At 42.8% G+C, this 23,160-nt stretch overlaps 1 protein-coding gene across 2 annotated transcripts; it reads left to right on the top strand.

Moving 5' to 3' along the window:
* Nucleotides 1–1,978: 1,978 nt before the first annotated feature.
* On the top strand, nt 1,979–20,979 carry PLEKHF2 (pleckstrin homology and FYVE domain containing 2). 2 transcript variants are annotated; one of them, XM_053395624.1, is made up of 2 exons: nt 1,979–2,079; nt 17,002–20,979. In XM_053395624.1, the coding sequence occupies exon 2, from the start codon at nt 17,016–17,018 to the stop codon at nt 17,763–17,765; it is 750 nt and encodes a 249-aa protein (XP_053251599.1). In that variant the 5' UTR covers nt 1,979–2,079; nt 17,002–17,015; the 3' UTR covers nt 17,766–20,979. The 2 variants fall into 2 exon arrangements, with proteins under 2 accessions (XP_053251599.1, XP_053251600.1); XM_053395625.1 differs by lacking the exon at nt 1,979–2,079 and adding an exon at nt 2,334–2,419.
* The last annotated feature ends 2,181 nt before the right edge of the window (nt 20,980–23,160 follow it).

Genomic DNA, 23,160 nt, shown 5'->3' with positions numbered 1-23,160 from the left:
GGAGGTCTGTTCTTAACCTGAAACTGTTCTTAACCTGAAGCACCACTTTAGCTAATAGGGCCTCTTGCTGCCGCTGTGCTGCTGGAACACGATTTCTGTTCTCATCCTGAAGCAAAGTTCTTAACCTGAAGCACTATTTCTGGGTTAGCGGAGTCTGTAACCTGAAGCGTATGTAACCTGAAGCGTATGTAACCTGAGGTACCACTGTATGTGAAATAGATGCTTGTCTTGGTTGCAAAGGGAGAGACAGAATGAGGTCTTACATCAAATTCTGCACAGGTCTTAGAGAAGATTTCACACACACACACACACACACACACACACACACACACGGTGAAAGTAGAGAGTAAGTTCTCTGTACATTCAACCTCTCCTACTTTACCTGGTAAGCTATTGTTATCTTTACTTTTAAGATGAAGAGTGGAAGCCCTTAGTGTCCAGCAGTCTGTTATTACTCAGGTCCACCAGTTGAGCCTGCAGAAAACAAACAAATAAATGCTACAAACTGGGACGGCAATTCAAACCCTGGCCAGGCTTAATGGAGTGGATGAGTGGGTCACTGCCGCATCTGCAGCCCTGCGTCTTACACCATTCAGGGCAAGAGGACAGGCAAATTGTTTTGCCAACTTGGAGTTAGTGTAGCAATGGACCCAATGTTGGGGATTCAGTGGACTGTGGCTAGCTCAACCCCTCAGTGTTTCGGGGCTTTCTGTGGCCTACCTACCAGTGCGGATTTTTCCGGCTGCCCTTCCAGGCGGATGGAGCAAAATATTTTGCAGTACTAGTGCCAGGGGCTTAGCCAAGAGGGGGGCAGGGAGGGGCAGCTGCCCCCCATTAATAAAAATAACTGAGGTTTTGTCCCCCAAAAAACCAAAAATCCTGGCTATGCCCATGACTAGTGCAGTAATGCTGGTGCAAAGGAAACTCTACTTGCTGCCTAAAACCCAAGTGCTAAAAAACACTTCCAAACACATTCTAGGCGAGACCTACCCAAAGACATCCAGGTGCTACAGCAGTCAAGCCTTTGTGGAGGCGAATTCCCATCAGGAAAGTATTGCACTGAAGACTTAATAGGCAAGGTGTTTCATGTTCATCCCCATCCTCAGTGCTAATAATAGATGTGTGGGCACAAGCGGCTCCAACAAGCACAGAAACAGCCTTATTATATCTTCTTCCTCATCAAAATGTTGATTGCACTCATCAAAGGCCATAACAACATTCATAACATCAACGGACACAGCAATCACAACCCAATCTGTTGAAAACGTTTTTGTTACACAAGGCGAGTTAAAATAGAGGGGAGTCACATATGGTTTGTGCGTGTTATATCCTCCGAATTTCTTTTACAATGAACGGATAATATATCCAAATTATTCCCCTTATACTACTCTGGGGCAAAGTGAAGTGGCATGTGCTGGGGAGCAGCAGACAGGTGATGCAGGACCTTGCTGCCTACGTATGCCAGGTAACCAAAGATAATCCTGCTGCTGCCTCAGGTGTAGTGGGAGAAAATCCCTTTTCCAGGCTTGAAGCGAAGCCCACTCCGTGTCAGTGCACGGAAATGCGATGTGTGCAGCATCCACATTGCCCTTCACCTCAGGCAGCAGAAAGGTTTTGAACGGCTCGTAGTGCGGGGGGGGGAGGCCAGAGAGTTTCAGGGGAGAATGACCCAAGGCTTTGCTGAAAGGGCGCCCCGTGTGAACCCCGGCACATTCCCGTGCGCCCCTTCTCCAGCAGGGAGGGCTTCGACCCTTACTCCCCCTTCAGCAGCGCACCGCCCCCCGGCTTCGACGGGCGCCTCTCCCAAGATGGCGCCGGCCCCTCCTCTCGGCTCTCTCTTGGGAAATCGAGCTGGGGCGGGATGCCGCCGAGGCTCGTCCTCCTCGCCGCTTGGAGGCCGGCCCAGGGTGTTGTGTGTGAGAGAGCGTGTGTGTGTGTGTGAACGCGCACGAGCGGCGGGCGGGGCAGCGGCAGTAGCCCGACTAGCAACGGCGGCTGAAGGAAACGGAGGGAGAGCGAGAAGCAACAAGCTGCGGACCTGGGAAGCGGAGCGAAGGGAGGGCGCGCTTCGGTTTCTCAGTAAGCGGCGCGCTCGGGTCAGGGGGGCGCGGGGAGAGAGCAGTCCGCCGTCCCCCTTCGGGGCGAAGCCGAGAGCCGGCGGAGGTGGTGCGGAGGAAACTTTCTCCTCCCGGTCCCTGGCGGATCCGCGGCCATGTTGGGATCCCGTCTGTTCTGGGGAGCGAGGACGGCGGCGGTGCGGGGAAGGGGGAAGAAGGAGGCGCCCCACAAAGACCAGGACGGCGTCCCTTGACTTAGGGGCGGCCCTGCGGAACCTCCCTCCGGAGGAAAGGCGGCTCCCGCTTTGCCCATTGGGAGCCGGCGTCCCAGGCGCCGTCGGGGCCGTGTGTTTGTGCTTGCGGTGGGTTTCGGGCGCGCCCTGACTCCGTCGCGCACAGGCGGCGGCACACGACTTGGCACCGATGGGGGACCCCTGCCTGGCAGCAGCAAAGGGCGGCTGCGTGAAAGGAGAGAGGAGGGGACGTGGCGGCCTCCCAGAGTCTTAAAATTTAAACCGGTTCCCCTTTTAAGTGACACTTTCCGAAAGTAGTGGTAGCCGAAGCTCCTTTCCCCCTCAAACTCTGGCAAAAGTGAGAAGCGGCCGCCCCCCTTCTGCGTTCAGTGTGGGGCTGAGATCAAGCGGCTGCAGCCTAATTGGCACCCCGTGGATGCCTGTGTGTGCAGGGGGGAGTGTGCGCACCTCCCACTCCTCAGCGTGCCTTTGATTTTGGGTAAAATGAGGCGTATGTTGTCGCCCCCCGCTCAGTAAACAAAACGGAAATCATTTCCCACTTCTCCAGAGAAAATAGGCTTCCCGCTCAGTTCTTCTCTTTTATTCTCGCACTGGAATAATAGTGTTTTGTTTTGTTTTTTAAAATACCCTATTTATGAGATTTATTTTTTATTGGGTTGCGGGGGGTCTTTCTGCTTTTAAAGGCTGCCTGTCAAAAGTTGCGTGTGTTGCGTTTCCCCTCTTTCCCGGGCGAGTTTCGTGATGGTGCGTGATTGTTTTGCATCAGAAGGCAGGGAACTTCCTGTGACTGTCAACAAGGGTTAGCAAAGCAAGTGGATTCCGGTTGGAAGGAAGTTAGCTCTCCTAAGTTTTCTTCTGATAGGCTGGGCCTGGCTGAGATGTTGTTCATGCCAGTGCTTTTTTGTTTTAAGTTTCTAATGCCATGGCATCCTGGAGAGGGTGCCAACTTTCTGTTAGCTGCTGCAGAAATAAGAAGGGCTGGTTCTTTTCTTGTGTTACCTGTCTGCATTTGGGATTTCATTTGCCTTTATTTATTTAGAGAACCCATACCTGCTTTTCCCTTAAAAGAGCACTCAGTGCAGCTTGTGAAAATTGCTATCGACGACACAGACAAGTCTAACACTTAAAAATGAGGCAAACAGTTTTATAGGTGTAAAGTCACACAGTGCTAAACATGGCTTTTAAACAATAATGATTGTGATAAGTCTATTGAAGTGGTAGGTCAATTGAAGTGATTAAAGCCTTCCCCCCATATTATTCAGATTTTATAAAAATTTGCTTTCTGTTATCAGGTAAGATAAATATGTTACCTGAAAATATTTCCCCCCCCCCCCGCTGTTGTAACTTACATTGGAATATATTGGTCCAGTCAGCTACTGTTTCTTATATTGATGGCCATGAGACCTAACAGTTTCAAACTAGCCAGTACATTTTCTTTTTCCATATTTACGTTCAGATGACCTTGTTTTTTCATTTGCGTAAATATTTTGCAGTGCAGTCTTACACCTCTTCCCAGATCAGCTGATTAGAGAGGGTTAGGAAGGAGGGGAGGCACCTCCACTGGTGGAGAAGAACTTGGCTGATAGAGGACTGTTGAGATCCCTCCCATGCATGCAGATGGCTCCATGTGCATAGAACTTCAGTTGGTGGTTCTTTTCTCTTTTTTTGCCAGTGGTGGTTCTTTTGCCAACAGTAGCTGGCATTGGGCCCTAAAGTGGGATGACCCGGGGCAGGGGTGGGACAGGGGCAGCCCTGGATCTGATAGATTCAAGGTCCCTCCTCCCTGAAACTGGCTTAACTAATTCCTTCCGTGTATGAATATAGAAGGGGGAATTTAAAGAGAAAAGCTGTGTGAAGGAAAAGAAGCAACAGCAAGTTCCCTTCACCTTCTGGACTGGCCAGCACAAGCTGGCAGGGCTTCAGAAGTGATAGTAGGTGTACCACTCAGTGATGTGGGGGCAGTGATGTGTTTTATTTTTCTGCAGAAAACTGTTTCATCCATTCTTCAGTAGCAATGACTGTCAGTGTCCCTTCCAGCTCTACAATTCTATGGTTCTATGCATTAGTTAGCTGTGACTTATATTTCTCCAGGGTTGGTTTCATATAGCATTGGGTGATTGTCTTTTGGCCCCCTAGCAGTTGTGCAGTTTGGGTGCCGCAGGGTATCATATTGTCCCTAGTGTCGTGTAACATATATATGAAGTCATGGGTATGGTTATTAGGAGATTTGGGGTGAGCTGTCATCAGTATGCTAATGATCCCCAGCTCTCTAACATCTGAACCAGGAGAGGCCATGTAAGCCCGGGAGTGGTGCCTGGACTTGGTGGTGAGCTGGATGAAGGCCAACAAACTGACTGAATCCTGGCAAGACAGAAGTGCTGTGGATGGGTGATTCCTGAATCCAGATAATTTGTCTTCCCTAAATGGAGTCGTATTCCCCCTGAAAGAGTAGTTTTATATTATATCCAGTATTACTGGATGCATCTTTGCTGCAAGAGGCCCAGGTGACCTAGGTGGCTAGGAGTTCCTTTCACCAGCTTCAGCCATTCCTGAATCAGGATAGTCTGAGCACTGTCATCCATGCACTTGTAACCTCCAGATTGGATTACTGCAAAGTACTGCAGGTGGAACTGCCCTTGAGGTTGGTCTGAAAGCTTCAACTAATGCAAAATAGGACAGCTACAGGGTATCTCCACCATGCTAGACCACTGCTGAAGTAATTGCAATGACTGCCACTTAGCTACTGGACTACTTTCAAAGTGTCGATTTTGGTGTATAAAGCTATATACCATATTGGCCTGAATATAAGCCTCACTTTCCCCCCAAATTCCGACCGTGAAAAGTTAAAGTGCGGCTTATATTTCCAACCTTATGGTATTGCAGCCAGGAGCACGGGGCAAACAGCGCCAGGAGTGCGGCCTCTCCTCCAAGGCCGGGAAGGGAGAGAGCAAGGAAGGGGAAAGGCCGCCGGCAACACAGTGCAGTCCCCCCCAGTATGTAGCCAGGAGCAGCGAGGAATGGAGCAATTTATATTTGGGTATTTTTTCTTTTTTCTTTCCACCCTCCAGTTTTAAAGGTGCGGCTTATATTCGGGCCAATATGGTACAGCTTGGGACCAGGATTGTCTCACTCCTTATATAGTCACTGTGCTCTTTAGTTGAGGGCCTCCTGCAAATACCATGTTATCAGGAAGTCCATTCCACAGTGTATAGGAATAGGGTCTCTAGAACTACGGCACCTGCCCCTTGGAATTTCCTCCCATTAAATATTAGGTGCCGCTTTGGTTGTCTTTTTGGCACCTCCAGAATTCCTTCCTCTTCCAACAAGCCTTTTAAGCAGGACTTTTCCCCAGTCTGCATCTGTATTGGAATTGTTCTTAGATGTTTTTATTGCTGGTGTACTTGCTGCTCTCAGCTCCTTTGGTAGGACAGGCAGGATATAAATTTAATACAGTAAATACTTCTGTTCATAGTTCAGCAGTGAAATGCCGAATGCTTGCCAATTCATCTGTGGAAGGAAATATATCCAGTTCACTTCATAACCTACACATATATTGGTAGGCTGTTGCCCAAAGCGGCTTTTTCGATCCCTGTTTAACAATGGATGTGTTTTCTCTACTACCTATGTATCTTGAACATAATACATTTGACATTTCCTTTTCAGGAAATGAATGCTGGCATGTACAGAGGTGTAACTGGCTTTCTCACCAGCTGAGATCTTGGGTCAGTCCTGGTTATTAATTTTTCATCCCAGCATTCACAATCATGAGTTTTGATCTTGTTCATGTAGGTGGCCTTGAACCTGTAGTGTAAGATTCTTCATTTTTTGTGTTTTGATAGGAGCTCCTGTCACATTTATGTTTTCCTTAATTCTAAAAAAGACTTAAGTGCAAAATCAGTATGTGAAGTACTTCATCTTCCGCCCACAAACGTTTCTTTGCTTGTTAGCCCACAAAATCTTGGAAGGATGTAGGCCAGCATTTCCTAACCTAGTGCACTCCAGTCGTTTTGGACTGTAACCACCATTAGCCTCAGCCAACACAACTGTGGCAGCTGGACCTGATGGAAGTTGTAGTCCAAAGCATTTGGAGGGCACCAGGCCGGCAAGGCTGCTGTGACTACATGTAGAAGTCTTGGTTCAGATGAAGTTTTTGAACTCTTTTACGTAAGCCCCCCCCCCTTATAAGTTTTCCCCTTATAAAACAAAAAAGGGGAAAGTCTTACGTAAAAGATGAAAAGCCACAACTAAGAGTGTTCACATGTTCATACAATATACAAAAAGCAAGAAAATTAGAGAAAGGAGGCATGAAATAGTAAAAGCATGTCCTATAAATGTTGTCTTGCCAGATCTAGTGACAAATAAGCCAATGGTTGCAGTCTTTACACAGCCACACAGGAAGCGTAGAGGGAGTGGATGATTTTAAGGCTCATGCATTCCAGTTGGGCATATGTTAACAATAGAACTAAAGATTTGTTCTTGAATTGTCACAAACCTGAAATGATGTCTTGAATTCCATGAGAGCATGCATTAGTTGGTTAATCTTCCTGGAGGAATACAGATCTAAGTGCAGGCTTCATTTCTTATACTTGCATTTGGACTTTTGTGTTAGCTGTTTACTTGAACATGTTTGTACACTTATGATTTGTTTGTTCTGGCAACTGAAAATCCTGTTCCTAGAGATAAAAAAATTATGTGCTTCCTCCTATTATGTGATTTTTAAAATTATACGATGACTGCAGAAATAACTGCACACGTTTACAAACCTATTTGGGACTATCATATATTGGCTTAATAAGCTGCAAACATTTTGCCAAAGCATACAACCCCTTCCATTCTTCCTTCTCTGAGTGCAGCAATCAAACCTGGAAGTCTACTGTTATCTGTAGTTTACCACATAATCCGAAATGGAAAATTGTGGTTACCTGGTTCAGAACAAGTTGGGATCTCAAATAAATATCTAACTTATATGTGAGCTATTGACTTGTTCTGAACGTGGTGGGCATACTTTCCCAGTTAATGATTAATTTGAGACTTAATTTCTATGAGGAGAGAAGGGGCTGCGTGTGAAGGTAAAAGGCTTGAACATATTTGTTAATTAAGCAGAGATATAATAATCTGAATATGACCAATTGTCAGGAGAAGTTTTTAAAAGACAAAACAGAGCCAACATCACTCTGATTTATCTGAAACAAACCTGTGTTGTTAAAATGAGTCCTGTGCTACTGTAAGATTCCACAAATACATTTTTATAAGTAATGAACTTGTTGAGAAGTGAAAGAGCTTAGTTAGGGCCGTTAACATCAGAGCTGAAAAAACAAAATTTGTTGCCGCCGCCGCATCAAAGATTTAGGGGCCCCAGCCCTAAGAGCACCAAATTTAGTTTCATTGGTGAGCAAAGACTTGCCCTTTTAAAGACATAAAGAGTCTGCTGAATCAGACCACTGGCCCATCCTGTTCTAGACCAGCATCGTGTTCTCACAGTGAGCGACCAGATGCCTGGGGAAAACCAGCAAGCAGAACATGAGCACAAGAGCAGCTTCCCCTTCCCTCCTGCAGTTTCCAGCAACTGGTATTCAGAAGCATTACTACCTCCAACTGTGGAGGTATTGCGTAGCCATCACCGCTAAATAACCATTGATAGCTCTTTCCTCCATGAATTTGTCTATTAATAAAACAGATCCTCTTGCGTTTCTAATATAAATACATACCGTACTTTTCTGTGTATAAGACTAGGGTTTTTTAAACTAAAAAATAATGTTAAAGAAGGGGGGTAGTCTTATACACAGGGGCAATCTCCCCCCATTTTCTTAATTTTGAGTTTCCCAAAATAGGGTGCGTCTTATACACGGGAGCGTGTTATACACGGAAAAATATGGTACATTTTCATTTTAGACAGTGACCCAAAGGCTCAGAGGGGTTGGTTAAGCCTTTAAGGCAGCAAAAAGAAAACACATCTCTTCCCAATACTAGGTGACATCCATTAACGGCTGATGCCTCTTATGTCCGGTAGGGTGGAAGGCAGAGAGCCCAGACAGGAGCTGGGGCTGGAGTCAATGACAGGCAGAGCCAGCTGTTCGAGTTTTGTCCCCGACCTCTTCCCTGTTGAGTTCTACAAAGGCATCAGCTAAAGGCAAGGAAGCTGAAAGGCAGTGCCGTCCCCTGTGCTGGTTGTAAGTAGCAAAGCGCAGACAGGGCGAGGGCAGGCTGAGGTTAGTGGGCCAGAGCCCCATTTGCCCTGATATACCAGCCTCCACTCTGGCATCCACTTGTGTCTTGTCTGTGAGCTGAACAGACAATCTTCCTTGCCACCCTCCTGCAACTCCCACATGCGCCCCCAAAACTTCACCAGAGGGTTGGTGGACCCTGCCAGAGGGGAGGGATGAACTGCAAAGGGAGAAGAGGAAGGGGAAGTTTCATTACACGAGTGGCAGTCGCTCACACAGCATTGCATTTTGCCAACTGTGTAAGTTGTTTTAATGTTGATAATTTCTAAAGTGATACGGCTTGCCTTTCGGTTCCCTTTGGCTACTATGTAAAGTAAATATTATTAAGAAATATGGCTACATTCCAAATACTGACTAAAATCCTGACTTTCTAAATATGTTTGGCAAGATAAGCTTCTGTGTTCTTGCCTCGAACCTCAGATTAAGAATTTCATCAGTATTCATTGACTACATTCCAGAAGCTTTCAGTAGACTCATTCCATTAAGTTTATTTAGTTGCTGTGAGGATTAAAGTATGCTTGTCACATTTGTGTGTGCTTTTTCTGCACCTGATTTAGCACTAGGGGAAAATGGAGACTAAAAGCTAAAACTTACAAAATTATCAAGGCTTTTGAGAGCATGCTGCCACTTTCTTTATAACTAGATACCTCCTTTCCTGAGTTAGTTAGTAATATACTTCAAAGAGGAACGAAAGCTGTTAGATCATGCAACAATTTCTGTTATATTAGTTATTCAAGTGGCAGCTTGTTAAGGTATTTCCAGTGGCACATTTTTATTTTTAAAATATGGTGTTCTTAGTTTATATTTACCTCCAGTAAGGGAACCTCCTATTCTCTGCCATTTAATTAATGGACACCTCCATGGATAGGGCTCATATTTGGATAGAAAGAAGGCAATAAATTACTTATTAGTAAAAATACAACAAAAACTTTTTGCTTGTCAGTTTGCTGTAGAGGACTACGAGTCACCTTTTTCTGTCTCTCTTGCCTATGCAATTAAGAGTGAACCACATTTTCTGAAGCGATTCCTGGTTGGATAGAGAAATTCGCACTTGGTGTTGGAGACACAGGTATTTAAAATGGAGAATGCTGACTTGCAATTTGAGTTATCGACCGTGTGCAGAAGTATGCTGCAAAAATTTTTTAGCCCATAGGGCACTGGCAAGGAGAGGGCAAGAACTCTGTGCTGGGTGCAGCTGGGGGGCTTCTCTCCTGTAACAGCCTGCTTGCTTTCTCTGCTGGGTGCAGAGATGGAGCAAAGTACCCCATCCACCTGGGCTGCTTACTCAATACTCACTTACATGCAATCTGTTGTTGCCTATGGCCACAAGGCTGAAAATAGGGGCCATACTGCACCTATTTTTAATAAGCATTTCTCTATATTCAGTTGCTACTGGCATCATTTTCCAAAGGATTAAATTCTTTGATGTAGTTTTACCTATTTCTTTCACTTTCTTTTGTTGCACATTTGTCTTTTGCAGCTTAGGACTTCCTTGCTGACAGTGGCTGCTTCAGATTTCATCTCCTTTCCATATAACCTCTCAGACTGATAATTGTTAATGAGTACACTCCCGATTTAATGCTCCAGAGTAACACAGAGTGGCTTAACCTTCTTATCTATTTTGAGTTGCCTAGAGATTCATGAATCAGTCGCTGGCTAGCTAATCTTCTGAATGCATGCACTTTTGTGACGATTAGTAATCCAAATTTAAGTTTAGATCATGGCCAGTTCAGTTAGCTGTGTCTCTTATACAAACAAGGTGTGCTCTTGAAGTGGTCATTGAACAATAACAAAGCACCCTGAGTCAGGCTGTAGTATCTACTTATCAAAGGAGGAAGAGTGACATTGGCATTCCTGGTGGGCTGCAACTGTTGTGAGATGCGGCATAATTTAGATAGGTTTAGTTTACTTTGGTCCTGTTGGGCAGAGGACATTGTGTGTTGAAACCTTGCTAATTAATTACAGCTGTGTCTGGCGGGAAAGTTTGGACTTAATTTAAACGTAAAGCAAGAAAAGTTTGGTCTTTCTTCTTTTCTTTAGGAATAAGGATAGCATAATCTAGAGAAAACTATTTGGTATCCTGTGGATATTTATACAAAAACATCTCAACTCCTCCTCCCAGTTTAGCTTGTTCTACCTTTTGTGCCCCCCAACTCCACCAATCCAGACCCATCTGTGTTGCTTGTGTATAGTATGCTGCTGGTCTCTGGGCTAGGGCATTCCTCTGAAAGAAAGCACAAGAAACAGTGGTGCCTTCCTAAAACTAACAATAAACCAACATTAGGATAAAGCAGCAACTCCTTTTTGCAAAGAACCGGACCTTTATCTTTATCCAAGAGTCCTCTGGAGGTTTCTTCATTGGAAGTGGCTGCAGTGATTGTAAAATGCCAAACCTCAGCTGCACTGAGGCAGGATTCATCTCCTTAAGGATCTTTTTGTACTAAATGTCTCCTTGGCAGGACGATTGATTCCACACTTGGAGACACTAGTTTCGTAATCAGGGTAAACACAATATGCAGTAAACAGCTTTATACTTTCCTGATACTCTTTTGATTCAGAGGATCACCATGCCAGTTCAAAATCTTCCCCTCTTTTATGTTATGGATATTGTTTTGAAGTAGCATGATTTGTTTTATATAAAGTCAAGAAACCAGTGTAATTCTATTGGTCCGATGTCAAGCAGATCTTTAATTAATAACATAGTCATTTTAAAAGACACTTAAATCCTTGATGTGTGTCTATGTGTTCTGCATCTGTCCAATAACTCATGCTGCCTGTATTATGCATTTTCAGTTGCTCATTGTTTTTATATTCATAGAGAGAACACCATCTTTTTAAAGTGTTGGTGAGCTGTCCAACACCTTTCACACACAGGGCACAACTTTAAGAAAATTGTGCAACCAGTTTTAACTAGCTTTGCAAACAGAGTGTTTGAAACATCCTAGGGTTTGTGTAAGTATGGTTAGTGCTGGTTCAGATGTAAGGAAACCAGGGTTATCTGGGGCATACAGACTGATGATTTGGCAACACTCTTCTGATATACTGACTTTGGAAGCAGTATGCATGCTCCTGATTATTAGATTCACCTTGCATCTCTAAAGTTTTCCATGAAGCACAGTGAAAGATGCAATGTCAACTGTGAGAAGTAATGGGTGAGGGTTGTGGGACAGAACTGAAACACTTTACAGTAAATGCTTTACTATGCGGTGGGATCACTGAGTAAAAGCGAATAGTGTAACAGTTGGATAAATTTAGCAGTATAGTGAATCTAACTCGAGTTCTTGTGGTTAGATACGTGGACTTCCTCCACATCATCTAAATTGTTCAGTGTGCTGCATTTGTAGCTTGAATTCTGTTCTTCACGGTACAGTTAGTTCACTTCCAGAACATTTTAACTAGTTATTTACATTTTCTTTTTTTCATTTATTTGGGTGGTTTATATTCCAACCTCCGGTTTTAGTTTACAAAAAGTGAAAATTACAACAAAATATATTGGAGCAAAAGCATTAGATGCCATGTCAATTTGATTTTTTTTCAAATCCAAATAACAAATGTTTGGGTGATGCCACTATTTATTTTCATATGTGCATTAAGCTTGCTGCATGCTTTACCAATTAATTTATTTGTATGGGAAGTATGATCTAACCTTATTCTGAGGGATGTATAATTATTGGGTGAGACAGAGAAAATACGTGGGATGCCTATCCAGGCTCTCAGCATTGAGAGTAACCAATATATCCTGTCATGGATGGATTGGTTGGTCCAGTAGGATAAGAATTTACACTAGAATGACCATCTTCTATGTTTTCAAAGACTACCCTCTTTCTCCAGACACTAGTCTGGTGAGGACTAGATCATTTCAGTTGACCTAGTGAGTTGTTGGACTGTATGTATGTCATTTGGCAGTGTATGTCATTTGGCAGTAAAGGAGTTAGAGGTACAGAAAAAGGGCTGTGATGGCATTGATTGGATGGGGTGCATAACTGATGAATGTGCTTTCCTGAAAGTTCCTCTTAAGGAGAAGTTTAGTAATGGGCTTGCCATTCCAGAATGCAAACAATGTACAGTAAAATTGATATGAAATTCACATGTAGTCTCATTGCTCTGCATGTGAAACAGTAAAATGTCTTGCTGTACTTTGTTTTTAAAACATGGTATGGCAACTGGGGGCAAAATACAATTGCTTCATGTGCCGATCTAGTTAGCATCATGCCTCGGCTCTGCAGCATACGGAATAATTTTATGTTTAAATCATCATTGGGTAAAATTATTTAAGAAAAGGCTGTCTCTTGCACGGAAGATTAAGTCAGCTGAGAATCATGAGCTTGTTATAGCATAGTGTTTGTACTGTTGCAAAGTCTTCAATGAATAGCAATCTTCTTGTGGGTAATGCTGAGGGAATCTTCCCAGGAAATCCCGCAGGTCCTACGACAGCAATAGCAGATTATGTAAAGCTGGTTATTGTCGAAGACCTAACTGATGTAACATAAAAACATAAGAGTCATGCTGGATCAGACCAAAGGCTTTGCTTTCCACCCCCAAGTCAGGTGCATTTAGCAGGGATGACTTCTCCTGGGCAGCTCAATGATTGTTGAACTCTCTTCCAAAGAAGGCTAGACTGGCCCTGCCTCTACCAACCTTTAGGTGGGAGGTTGAGAAATTTTTGTTGCACCAGGCTTTTAAAAGTGTTAATTTATCTAGTTTAATGTGCTTTTTATTTGCATTGATGTTTTGTTATAAACTGCCTTTCTTTTTAAGGATGAAAGGTAGTATAAAATGTTTTATGAAATAAAATAGCCCACAGAAAGAATTCTAAATTTATAATTTAGCATAGATTATTCCATTCCATTATTCCACAAGGGACGCGGGTGGCGCTGTGGGTTAAACCACAGAGCCTAGGGCTTGCCAATCAGAAGGTCGGCAGTTCGAATCCCCATGATGGGGTGAGCTCCCGTTGCTCGATCCCTGCTCCTGCCAACCTAGCAGTTCGAAAGCATGAAGTGCAAGTAGATAAATAGGTACTGCTCCGGCAGGAAGGTAAATGGCGTTTCCGTGTGCTGCTCTGGTTCGCCAGAAGCGGCTTAGTTATGCTGGTCTCATTAGCCAGAAGCTGTACGCCGGCTCCGTCGGCCAGTAAAGCAAGATGAGCGCCGCCACCCCAGTCGTCTGCGACTGGACCTAACAGTCAGGGGCCCCTTTACCTTTATTCCATAAGGTTAGAGGGCACAGCTTGAGATATTTAGTCTAACAGAGTTTCTGACAGATTCACATCTACTTTTAATTTAATTTATTATACTGTTCCATCTTTCCAAGACCTCAAGGCAGTATGTATAGTTCATTCTCCTTCTCTCCCCCCTGCCCCCTCACAATCACCTTGGCAGGCTGAGAGGAAGTGGGAGGACCAAGGTCACTTGCTGAACTTCATGGCTGAGCAAGCATTTTTACTGATTCCTGTAGCTTCATGGGACTACATAGTCACATTTTGTGGAAATGGAATTAATATAATTATAACTTAGTATTAAAGTAACATGCAATCTAGCCATATACAGATGCATGCACAAATTGTGGTTTTTAATTATTTAAAAGAGGCAGACTTGACTGCCATAGCTGATAGTGGAAGTCCACCTCAAGGGCTGATTTTATGCACTTATTTGGCTATGTATATTTCTTTAGGAAGTGATACTTGGATTCAGGTCACTGTTCCTGTTTTGTTTTCCCATTTCTTATTCCCGCAACAAGTAAGTGTAAAAGTTTTAATTTCTGACATGAAGTTTGATTCTGTAGCCCTGATGGCTAAATTCAGTGACTCTATTAACTAAGTCCTTTTAAATGTGAATGATAGTGAATCTGATCCAGCACTGTCAAGTAACATTTTAAAAGCCAATTTGTGACATTTGTTTGCTGTAATAAGCCTTCTTTATAACACTGGTGTATCTTAGAACAAGATTTGCATGATAAGTTGAGCATTGATATAAGAACACAAGGTAAATTTCCAGACTCTCCGTAAATGTTCATGAATTATGATTGCAAAGTGAAGGGATGCGACTGGATACCTTGATTGTACTTTCATTGACAGGCCCAGGCACCTTTCAAGGAATTCATTGTAAACTTCTTTGGAGTCCATTTGAAGAAATGGTTGGAATCCAAGACACACATATAAATGGACTTCAGAAGAGCTCATTGTAACTGCCAATCAGCTGATTGGCAGTTACAGCAACTCTTTTTGACAGGTGGGCATAATTATGATGTTAAGTGATTGACAGGTGGCAGCCTTGCCTGCTGTCAAAGTTGACCTATGGAGAGTGGAGAAACTCAGGATCCAGACTTCCAGCCACTTCCAGCTCCCTACCATGGTGCTAACTGTCATTTTAGTGCAATGGGAACATGCTGCAGCAAGCCCTGTGCTTGTGCACTCTCCTCCACTTCTCCTGCATATTGACTAGGTCAGGCTTCCTCAAACTCGGCTCTCTGTTTTTGGCCTACAACTCCCATGATCCCTAGCTAGCAGGACCAGTGGGCAGGGATGATGGGAATTGTAGTCTCAAAACATCTGGAGGGCCAAGTCTGAGGAATCCTGGACTAGGTACTAACCTGCTAAAGAATGGATTAGGCATGCCTCTTGTTTTCATGTAGGTACTTATTTTTAATGTATAGATATAGCTGTATAGCAGAGAGTTTTGCCATGATAATAGATTTCACCCACACCTTAGGAGCTATTTTTGGCAAGTGCATAGTTAGAAAGCTAGAAACTAGGGCCCTGGGCTGTCATCTGTATATTTTAAATGTAATAGGACCAAGTATACAAGGGACTTCACATATCTGCTCTGGAAGGAGAATTTTCTGTAGCTTCTTTTTTTCCTTGAGCAAAGGTCAGTTTGGGTGCATGCTTTTAATTTTTAAATGCAAGTTGGTTTATTATTGCCTAGGGGTATTAGCTTAGCTCTGCGCATGTGAAGAGGACTTGTTTGCATTTGCTTTTTAAATAACAGACATTAGGTTAAACTGAATTTACTTCATTTGTGAATCTTAACTAATGCCATGTCATTATAGAATGCAGAACGATATGTCAAGGTGGCTGTGTGTGTGTGTGTGTGTGTGTGTGAGAGAGAGAGAGAGAGAGAGAGAGAGAGAGAGAGAGAGAGAGAGAGTTTGGCTGATACCAGAAGCTGGATAAACACAGGCTAGCCTTGCTCTGTTCTGTGCTGAACCCAAAGCTATGATTTGGGGCTTCACTGGAAACCTAAAGGGGAAGGAAGATCTGTTGGAGTGTTAATGCTGTGAGCCTCCTTGAAAGAAAAACAAACCTTGTGCTCAGGTTGTATATATGTATATATAATACACATCCTAAAAACACCACAGTCTCAATTGATCCTCATTCTAAGGAAGCCAAACCCTGGGTGAGCACTGGAACCCCTGGAGTCCCTTGCCACTCAGAGATTGGGGTGTGCACAACATAATTTAAAGTAGTGGGCTTCAGAAAGCTGGTGCTGCCTACTGCTGAAAATATCATAAAGTTGTAAGGTGGCTAGATTAGTACAACAATATTAGAAATTTAAACTTGGAACGATGTGGTGGTTTTCATAGTTTCCATTTGGCATTCTGCCTTTCTAGTACATTTCTAGGAAAAGGGTATCATGACAAAAGGTTAAAAGACTTTCCACTCAGTGTGCAGTGCTGATGAGTTAACTTCCCTAAAATGAGCAGTATTGGCTCATGGTTTGTTTTTTTGCTGTTTTTGTACACAGTAGCTTTCATCCTCAAGTCATCTCACCACATATCTCTAAACTGGGACTTAGAAAAACTAATAATTGGATATGACAAAGATCAAAATTTATAGTTGTGGAAAGGCCACAAAGTTAAAACGAACATATGCAGGACATGCAGCAAGAGACCACTCAGGTCAATGGAATAAAGCAGTGTTATTATGGAGAACCTACAATTTTAAAATGGTATTTCTTGGAAGAAATCTGAAGACAGTCAAGTTGCCTTGTGTTGCTCAAATCCTGTTAAGTTTTATAAAGCAGCCTAATAGCCCCCCCTTTTTACTGTCTTGTTATTCCTTGGTAGGAAAGCAAAATAAGAGGGGGGAGGTACTGGCTCATTCTTGTGTTTAGTCTTCTTGCTTAAGCTGTTGATTAGTTGAAAAATGCAAACCACAGCTGTGAAGGCTGTCAGATAGCAACAGCCACTATGGAAATCCTTTAATGACAGGCAAGAGGGTGGCAAAAACTGGGAAGGAAGGGTTTTCCCACTGTTTTCCAGTGATGCTCACCAAATTCCCCGTGTCATTTAAAATAACTCTCTACACTTGGGGGGGGGGATTAGGGAAACAGCTTAATGGTTTGGTGTGGGACTTGCTGCTAGAGGAGAAGCTGACAGAAAAATGCATGCTGATAACATCTTGCTTGATTTTCAGCAATTGGCTGAATAGCTGCAGCGACCTAACATTATTCCTTTTTGTTTTAGGATACTAGTGAAAGATGGTGGATCGCTTGGCAAACAGTGAAGCAAATACTAGGCGAATAAGCATCGTGGAAAACTGTTTTGGAGCCGCTGGTCAGCCTCTGACTATTCCAGGCCGTGTCCTGATTGGTGAAGGAGTACTAACGAAGCTGTGTCGGAAGAAACCAAAAGCGAGGCAGTTCTTCTTATTCAATGATATCCTTGTGTATGGTAACATTGTCATCCAGAAGAAGAAATATAACAAACAGCACATCATTCCACTGGAAAACGTGACTATTGAGTCCATCCAGGATGAGGGGGATCTACGGAATGGGTGGCTTATCAAGACCCCGACTAAATCTTTTGCAGTGTATGCTGCTACTGCCACAGAGAAATCTGAATGGATGAACCACATAAATAAATGTGTTTCTGATTTGCTTTCCAAAAGCGGGAAGACTCCCAGTAATGAACACGCGGCTGTTTGGGTACCTGATTCTGAAGCCACTGTATGCATGCGCTGCCAGAAAGCAAAATTCACCCCCGTCAATCGTCGACACCACTGCCGGAAATGTGGATTTGTTGTATGTGGGCCCTGCTCTGAAAAGAGGTTTCTTATTCCCAGTCAGTCCTCCAAGCCTGTGCGAATCTGCGACTTCTGCTATGACCTCCTTTCCACAGGAGAGATGCCTACATGTCAGCCTACGAGATCGGACTCTTACAGTCACCCACCAAAGCTTCCTTTAAATGATATGTCAGATGATGACGACGACGATGACAGCAGTGACTAAGTAATGAAAGCGAATGTCTTAATATTACAATTGGTATTTGAACCTGAGTTGCTGGATGAGGAAACCTCTAGTTGCAGACTCTTCCGAGAGGCCTGACCTAGCCATAAAATCTGCCTGAAAAACCTTCAGCTCAACTGTGCCTCAGTATCTGAATCTCTTAGATATATCATTGCTCTCTTTTCTGCAGGGATAGACTGTTGCAAATATATCCTTTTTTCCAGCTTTGTATACTTGATTTCCTATTTAGGGGTGAGCTGATGATCATCCTTTCCTTCCCCTTCTTTCCCAGCGGAAGAATAGAGAATGAACAGTTTTTGTTCTTTTCTTTTGCTACCAAGAAGCATCCCACAGTGTGTTTGGCAGTGATATCCTACCACTTCTTTTTAATATTGGGGAGGGGGCAATTAAACCAGCATAATGAAACTGGTATTTTTGGTTAGCGGATTGAATAGAACATCTAACCAGGCTTTGAAATTGATGCTGTGCTATGACCCCTTTTAACATAGATGCATTCTGTAACATTATTAACTTCTAAAACTTTATGCAAGAAGTCATATACCAAGCAGTGCCTTTTAATGACTGCACTGTTGCAGGAAGAAACTAATCCAATGTATCCTCTGTTGTGCAACAAACTAAGAAATAGTTGGTGCTATTGACAATAATTGCTGTTGTGTAACTTGGATCTGAGTAGTGAGGACTGTATGTTAGGGCAATTTGAGTTGTCCCCCAGCCCCAGCCCCCAGTACTTCTAACAGGATGCATGAGGGTAGATTAAACATTATTGTGGAGTCTGATGAATACAGCTTGAGCTCCCACACCATGTATACAACTACTCAACTTGGGGACCGCTAATAAATTAGATATTCTTCAAATGGATTTAATATCTTGCTATTTTCAAAATTGTGTGAGATTTTTAAATGTTTATAGCTATCAGGTATTTATAATTGAGAACTGTATTTTGTCTCAGATCATGATATTTGCTGTAATGTTATTGATTTGATATTTATAAAATTAATTCTTTAGAACTTACGCTAACCATTTTAAACTTTAGCAATGGGTTTTTTTAAAAAATAATTAGAATGTCTTTTAAAAGCACAACATCATGGGAAAACATCCCAATCAGCCACCCGAAGAGAACTTGCAAAAAATATCCATCCTTTGTACACAGCTGACCTCGAGATAGAAAAGAAATGCAGATGACTTCATTTTAAATATATAAATCCAGGAAGCAGGGCAATTAGGGCAAAAAGTGTTTCCAATAGAGTATTTTCTTTTTACCTTTAACAATACTATTTTCTATGATGGTGTTGTTTTTAGAGAAGTGTCAGATTTAGCTCTGTGAAGTTTTGTAAAACCCCAATACATATCTCTATTTTTATATAACGGTAGCGTGTTTAATCAGTTTATGTAAAAGTCCCCTGATGGAATTGTGTTGGGAATTCAGTAGCATCCGAGAGTTTATAAAAAGTGTTGAATATTGTTTGTACAAAAAAAAAAAAAAGTTATAGTATCTAGAATTTCATTTATTAAGTGACAGTTTCTGCACTGTTTGCCTCATCTGGCACTAACTGGGCTATATTTATTGAATAAACAATCAATTCTGCATCTTGTTCTAGTCTCCTAGTCTGTAATCTGGCCACTGTAGCACAGAAGTCAGTGTTGGAAAAATGAGATGGGGAGTGCACTCCATCAGGGCAGGATGGTGAACTTGTGACCACCCAGTGTTCTACTCCAGCTCCCATCTGTGATTATTGGCCCTGCAGTTAGGGGTTGATGAAAGTACAGTAGGTTCCCCATCCCAGCATTAGCTGATGTGGAGCAGCTACCATTCACTTGGGGGTTGCATGGGGGAATTTGTTGGAGAATGTGCAGCAGCAGTGCCTTCCTCGTTGGTTATGCCAATTTAAAGCTATGGTTTCCATCTTATATACAGATAACTGAATAGTGCTAACAGGGAAGGAAGGAGCCATGGCGTTAATTCAGGTGGCAGCCCAGAATAAGGCACATAATTACTGAGAACTTCTCTTAAGAAATGCTCCCCAAACGTAGCTAATTGCTCCTCGAATTCCCAAGTTGTAAAGCAGTTCGGGGGATTTGGGAAGAAGGCACTTGAAGGTTAAAATGTTTTCATTTTGTAAACCATAGTTTAGTGTTACAAGTTTCAATGAGCATTGGCCTCTGCATTCCCTCCTCCCTTTTCCTGCTTTGCCAGTTTCAGGCCAACCACAGTTTAGCACAAAATGTGGTTAAACTTAACGATGGTGTGTTAGAGCAACCCAGCTTCAAGCCATGATCACTATGGTCTGAAGATGGCTTGTTTTTTAAATAATAATAATAATAATAATGATTACCCATGGTTGTTCTGGGTTGGGACAACACAACAAAATATTATTAAAATAGAAATGACAGTTTCTGAACTTCTCAGCAGTGCTGGAAGGTGGCTGGGAGAGCACACAAGCCCCATGTTTGTTGAGGCTCATGCTTGTAATGCTAAAACATGGTTTAGCAGTGTGTCCAAACGAGGCGTTTGACTTGCTGTTAAAGCTATAGATCATTAAAACACTAAAAATCAGATGAGCAATAACGTGCAGTTGATGTCAGGAAATGGATGGCCCTGAAACGCTGAGACGTGATCTCAAGGAAGGAATCCTATGTGCATTTACTTGAGAGAAAGTCATACTGAAATCAGACTTTCTTCTAAGCAGACCTCTGTAGGAGCTTGCTGTAAATGGAATTCGTCTGTTTTTTCCACTGAAAGCATAATTTGAAGATTGTTTCTTTTTCATGGCACAGATAGGAACTATAAGGTACATCTTGATATAGTTCATCTTCATTCTTATCCTACGTTGTGCAAAAGATTTTGCATAGTCCATATTGAATGTCATACATGTATTTACCCAATTATTTTTGAATGTTGCACAAACGCTTCAGCACTTTCTACCCACAAGAAAATTTATCCTCCCATTTGGCAATGTGTTCTGCCTACCTACCTTAACCCCATCATTATCTGTGAATGAAATTCACATTATGCTGCAATTGATCCCTGAAGCTGTTACCAAATTCACATTGTAGGAGAAAATAATTGTAGGACTAGGAGTGTGAAAATAGGTTGCCACTTTGTGGTTCCGTTCAGGATGTTTATTGTGTAAAATAAACTTTTGTCTTGTGTGTTAGTCGAACTTTAAAAGGGCTTAATAAATGGTTTTGTAACTTTGTCAGTCTGGGCTGCTTTCATTTTGTAAATATGTGAATAGTTTTGAATAAGAAAGTCTTTATACTTTTCTTGTAAGGTATCTAAAAAAGGAAAGAGTTTTAAAGTGTCGTGTCAAAAAGATGAGCGTGGTCAGATAAGCAACAATTAAGCTGCAACTCTGTATGCACTTAACCTGGGAATAAAGCCCACTGAACACAGTAGGATTTATTTCTGAGACAGTATAAGAATGAACTGTAGGGTTATATTTATTTTTAGTAAATGTGCTAATTTCCATTTTCAGACAATAAGCTAATTCCCTTTTTGTTACAGTGAATTTATTCCTGATTTATCTCTTTTGTCTGTGTTAATGGTTATTGGAGTGCCAAAAGCTGGTGTGTGCCCAGGACTTGCCATCAACTGAACCCTATAATTGAGTGTCAGATTGAATGCAAGCCTGCAATTCTCACTTGCATACCGCACACCTCATAACACTGGAAAGATGGGTGGGAGCTAGTATATGACAAGGGAGGAGGGAAGGAAGCCAAAGGTGGCATTTTCTTTTGTGTAGGCCAGCAAGACAGTTTTTTAAACCACACTCCATGGAATGGACCTAAAGGTTTGTTTAATGTAAGGTAGAAGTAAAGGTACCCCTGCCCGTACAGGCCAGTCGTGACCGACTCTAGGGTTGTGCGCTCATCTCACTCAAGAGGCCGGGAGCCGGCGCCGTCCGAAGACACTTCCGGGTCACGTGGCCAGCGTGACGAAGCTGCAACTGGCGAACTAGCACCAGCGCAGCACACGGAAACGGCGTTTACCTTCCCGCTATAAAGCGGTACCTATTTATCTACTTGCACTTAGGGGTGCTTTCGAACTGCTAGGTGGGCAGGAGCTGGGACCGAATGGCAGGAGTGCAGTACACCAAAATCTGTGGCACTGCTAAGGAAACTTATCATCCCTAGGAAATAGTCATATGAGCACTGTGTAGTCTAGTTGAGGTTTCTGTCCCTATTTATCAATGCTGCTATTTAAAACAAGGTGGGCTGGAGACATCCAGTGTCTTGTTAATAGCATTATTGCTAAGCCTGCACCTGTCCTGACCTTAATGTTATATTGGCACTAGGATTCAAAATGACAAAGGTCAGGGACGAAGCGTACAGTGTCTGTGAGTATCAAGTGGCTGAACTGGCAGAAATGAATGGAAAGATGTTTGCTTCCTCTACCGCTACGTTCAGTAAGATCAGCATTGTGTTTTAATACTGCATGGTTCTTCAGGTATTAACGATCTGTGCGAAAGTCTGCTGTTCATATCAGTAGTGTACTGCGAAGTGATCACGCACTGAATTTTCACCAGCAGTAAAGGGCAGGAAGCATTCCCTTCAATTTGAGCTATTGTCACAGAGAAGAGAAAGAGCTTGTGTGTTGTGCCTCTCAACTTAAAAATGCCCCAAAGTAACTTTAAATGGCTCAATGTTTGGTTTGGCAATAACATAAAGAACTGAAACTCACCATATATATCTAACAGGTTCCGAGAAGCAAACTACATGCAACAGTAAATCATCTTGTCATTTTGTTGTGAAATACCAAAATGGAAAGAAAAACTTGAGGAGGTGTGAAATTGGTTTGTTGTACATTACATCACAGCAGTGCTTTTTTTCCTTTTAAAAAAATGTTTAGGGGTACTCTCATTTTGCTACTCATATGGAAATACTGCCCCTCAATGAGGCCAAACTTAGATTCACAAAATCCCGCATCCCCCGAGGAAAAAGCAGTGCATCATAGTAAATTGGGTAATGTGCTCACTTCATTGATTTTATAAAAAACCAGGAGCCAGGAGCAAGCTCAGTTGGAAATTGATGTGTGTTTTCCAAGAGACAGGGGGAATGCAACTTGGTAGTGAGGAGATTTCACCCCTCCCATATCCAAGAATCTCCTGATGAGTCTGCTGATTCTCCAGAGAGGAGGAGGCGTGTTCTGCTCTCTACTTATTCAGCTCCAGCACCACATCAGTCAGTCAGTCAGTGTGTCGGAGAGAGAGAGATCAGAGATCGTGTGTACAGATAAGGTTGCTGCTAAGAGCAGCTGCAGACACTCAGTGCAGTTTAGCATTCATTTATGCTCAGAACTCATTTAGCTCTGTATATAGTTGTACTATAGTTGTAGACAGAATAAAGAAGATATTCTACAGAGCTGCTCTCCGAGTCG

Source organism: Podarcis raffonei, chromosome 7 (genome assembly GCF_027172205.1).
Source record: "Podarcis raffonei isolate rPodRaf1 chromosome 7, rPodRaf1.pri, whole genome shotgun sequence".
Taxonomy (NCBI): Eukaryota; Metazoa; Chordata; class Lepidosauria; order Squamata; family Lacertidae; genus Podarcis; species Podarcis raffonei.
This window is presented reverse-complemented; position numbering and strand designations above follow the sequence as displayed.

What these genes read in the sequence shown, in the direction of transcription:
- PLEKHF2 (XM_053395624.1), top strand. Translation starts at nt 17,016, where the DNA reads ATGGTGGATCGCTTGGCAAACAGTGAAGCAAATACTAGGCGAATAAGC.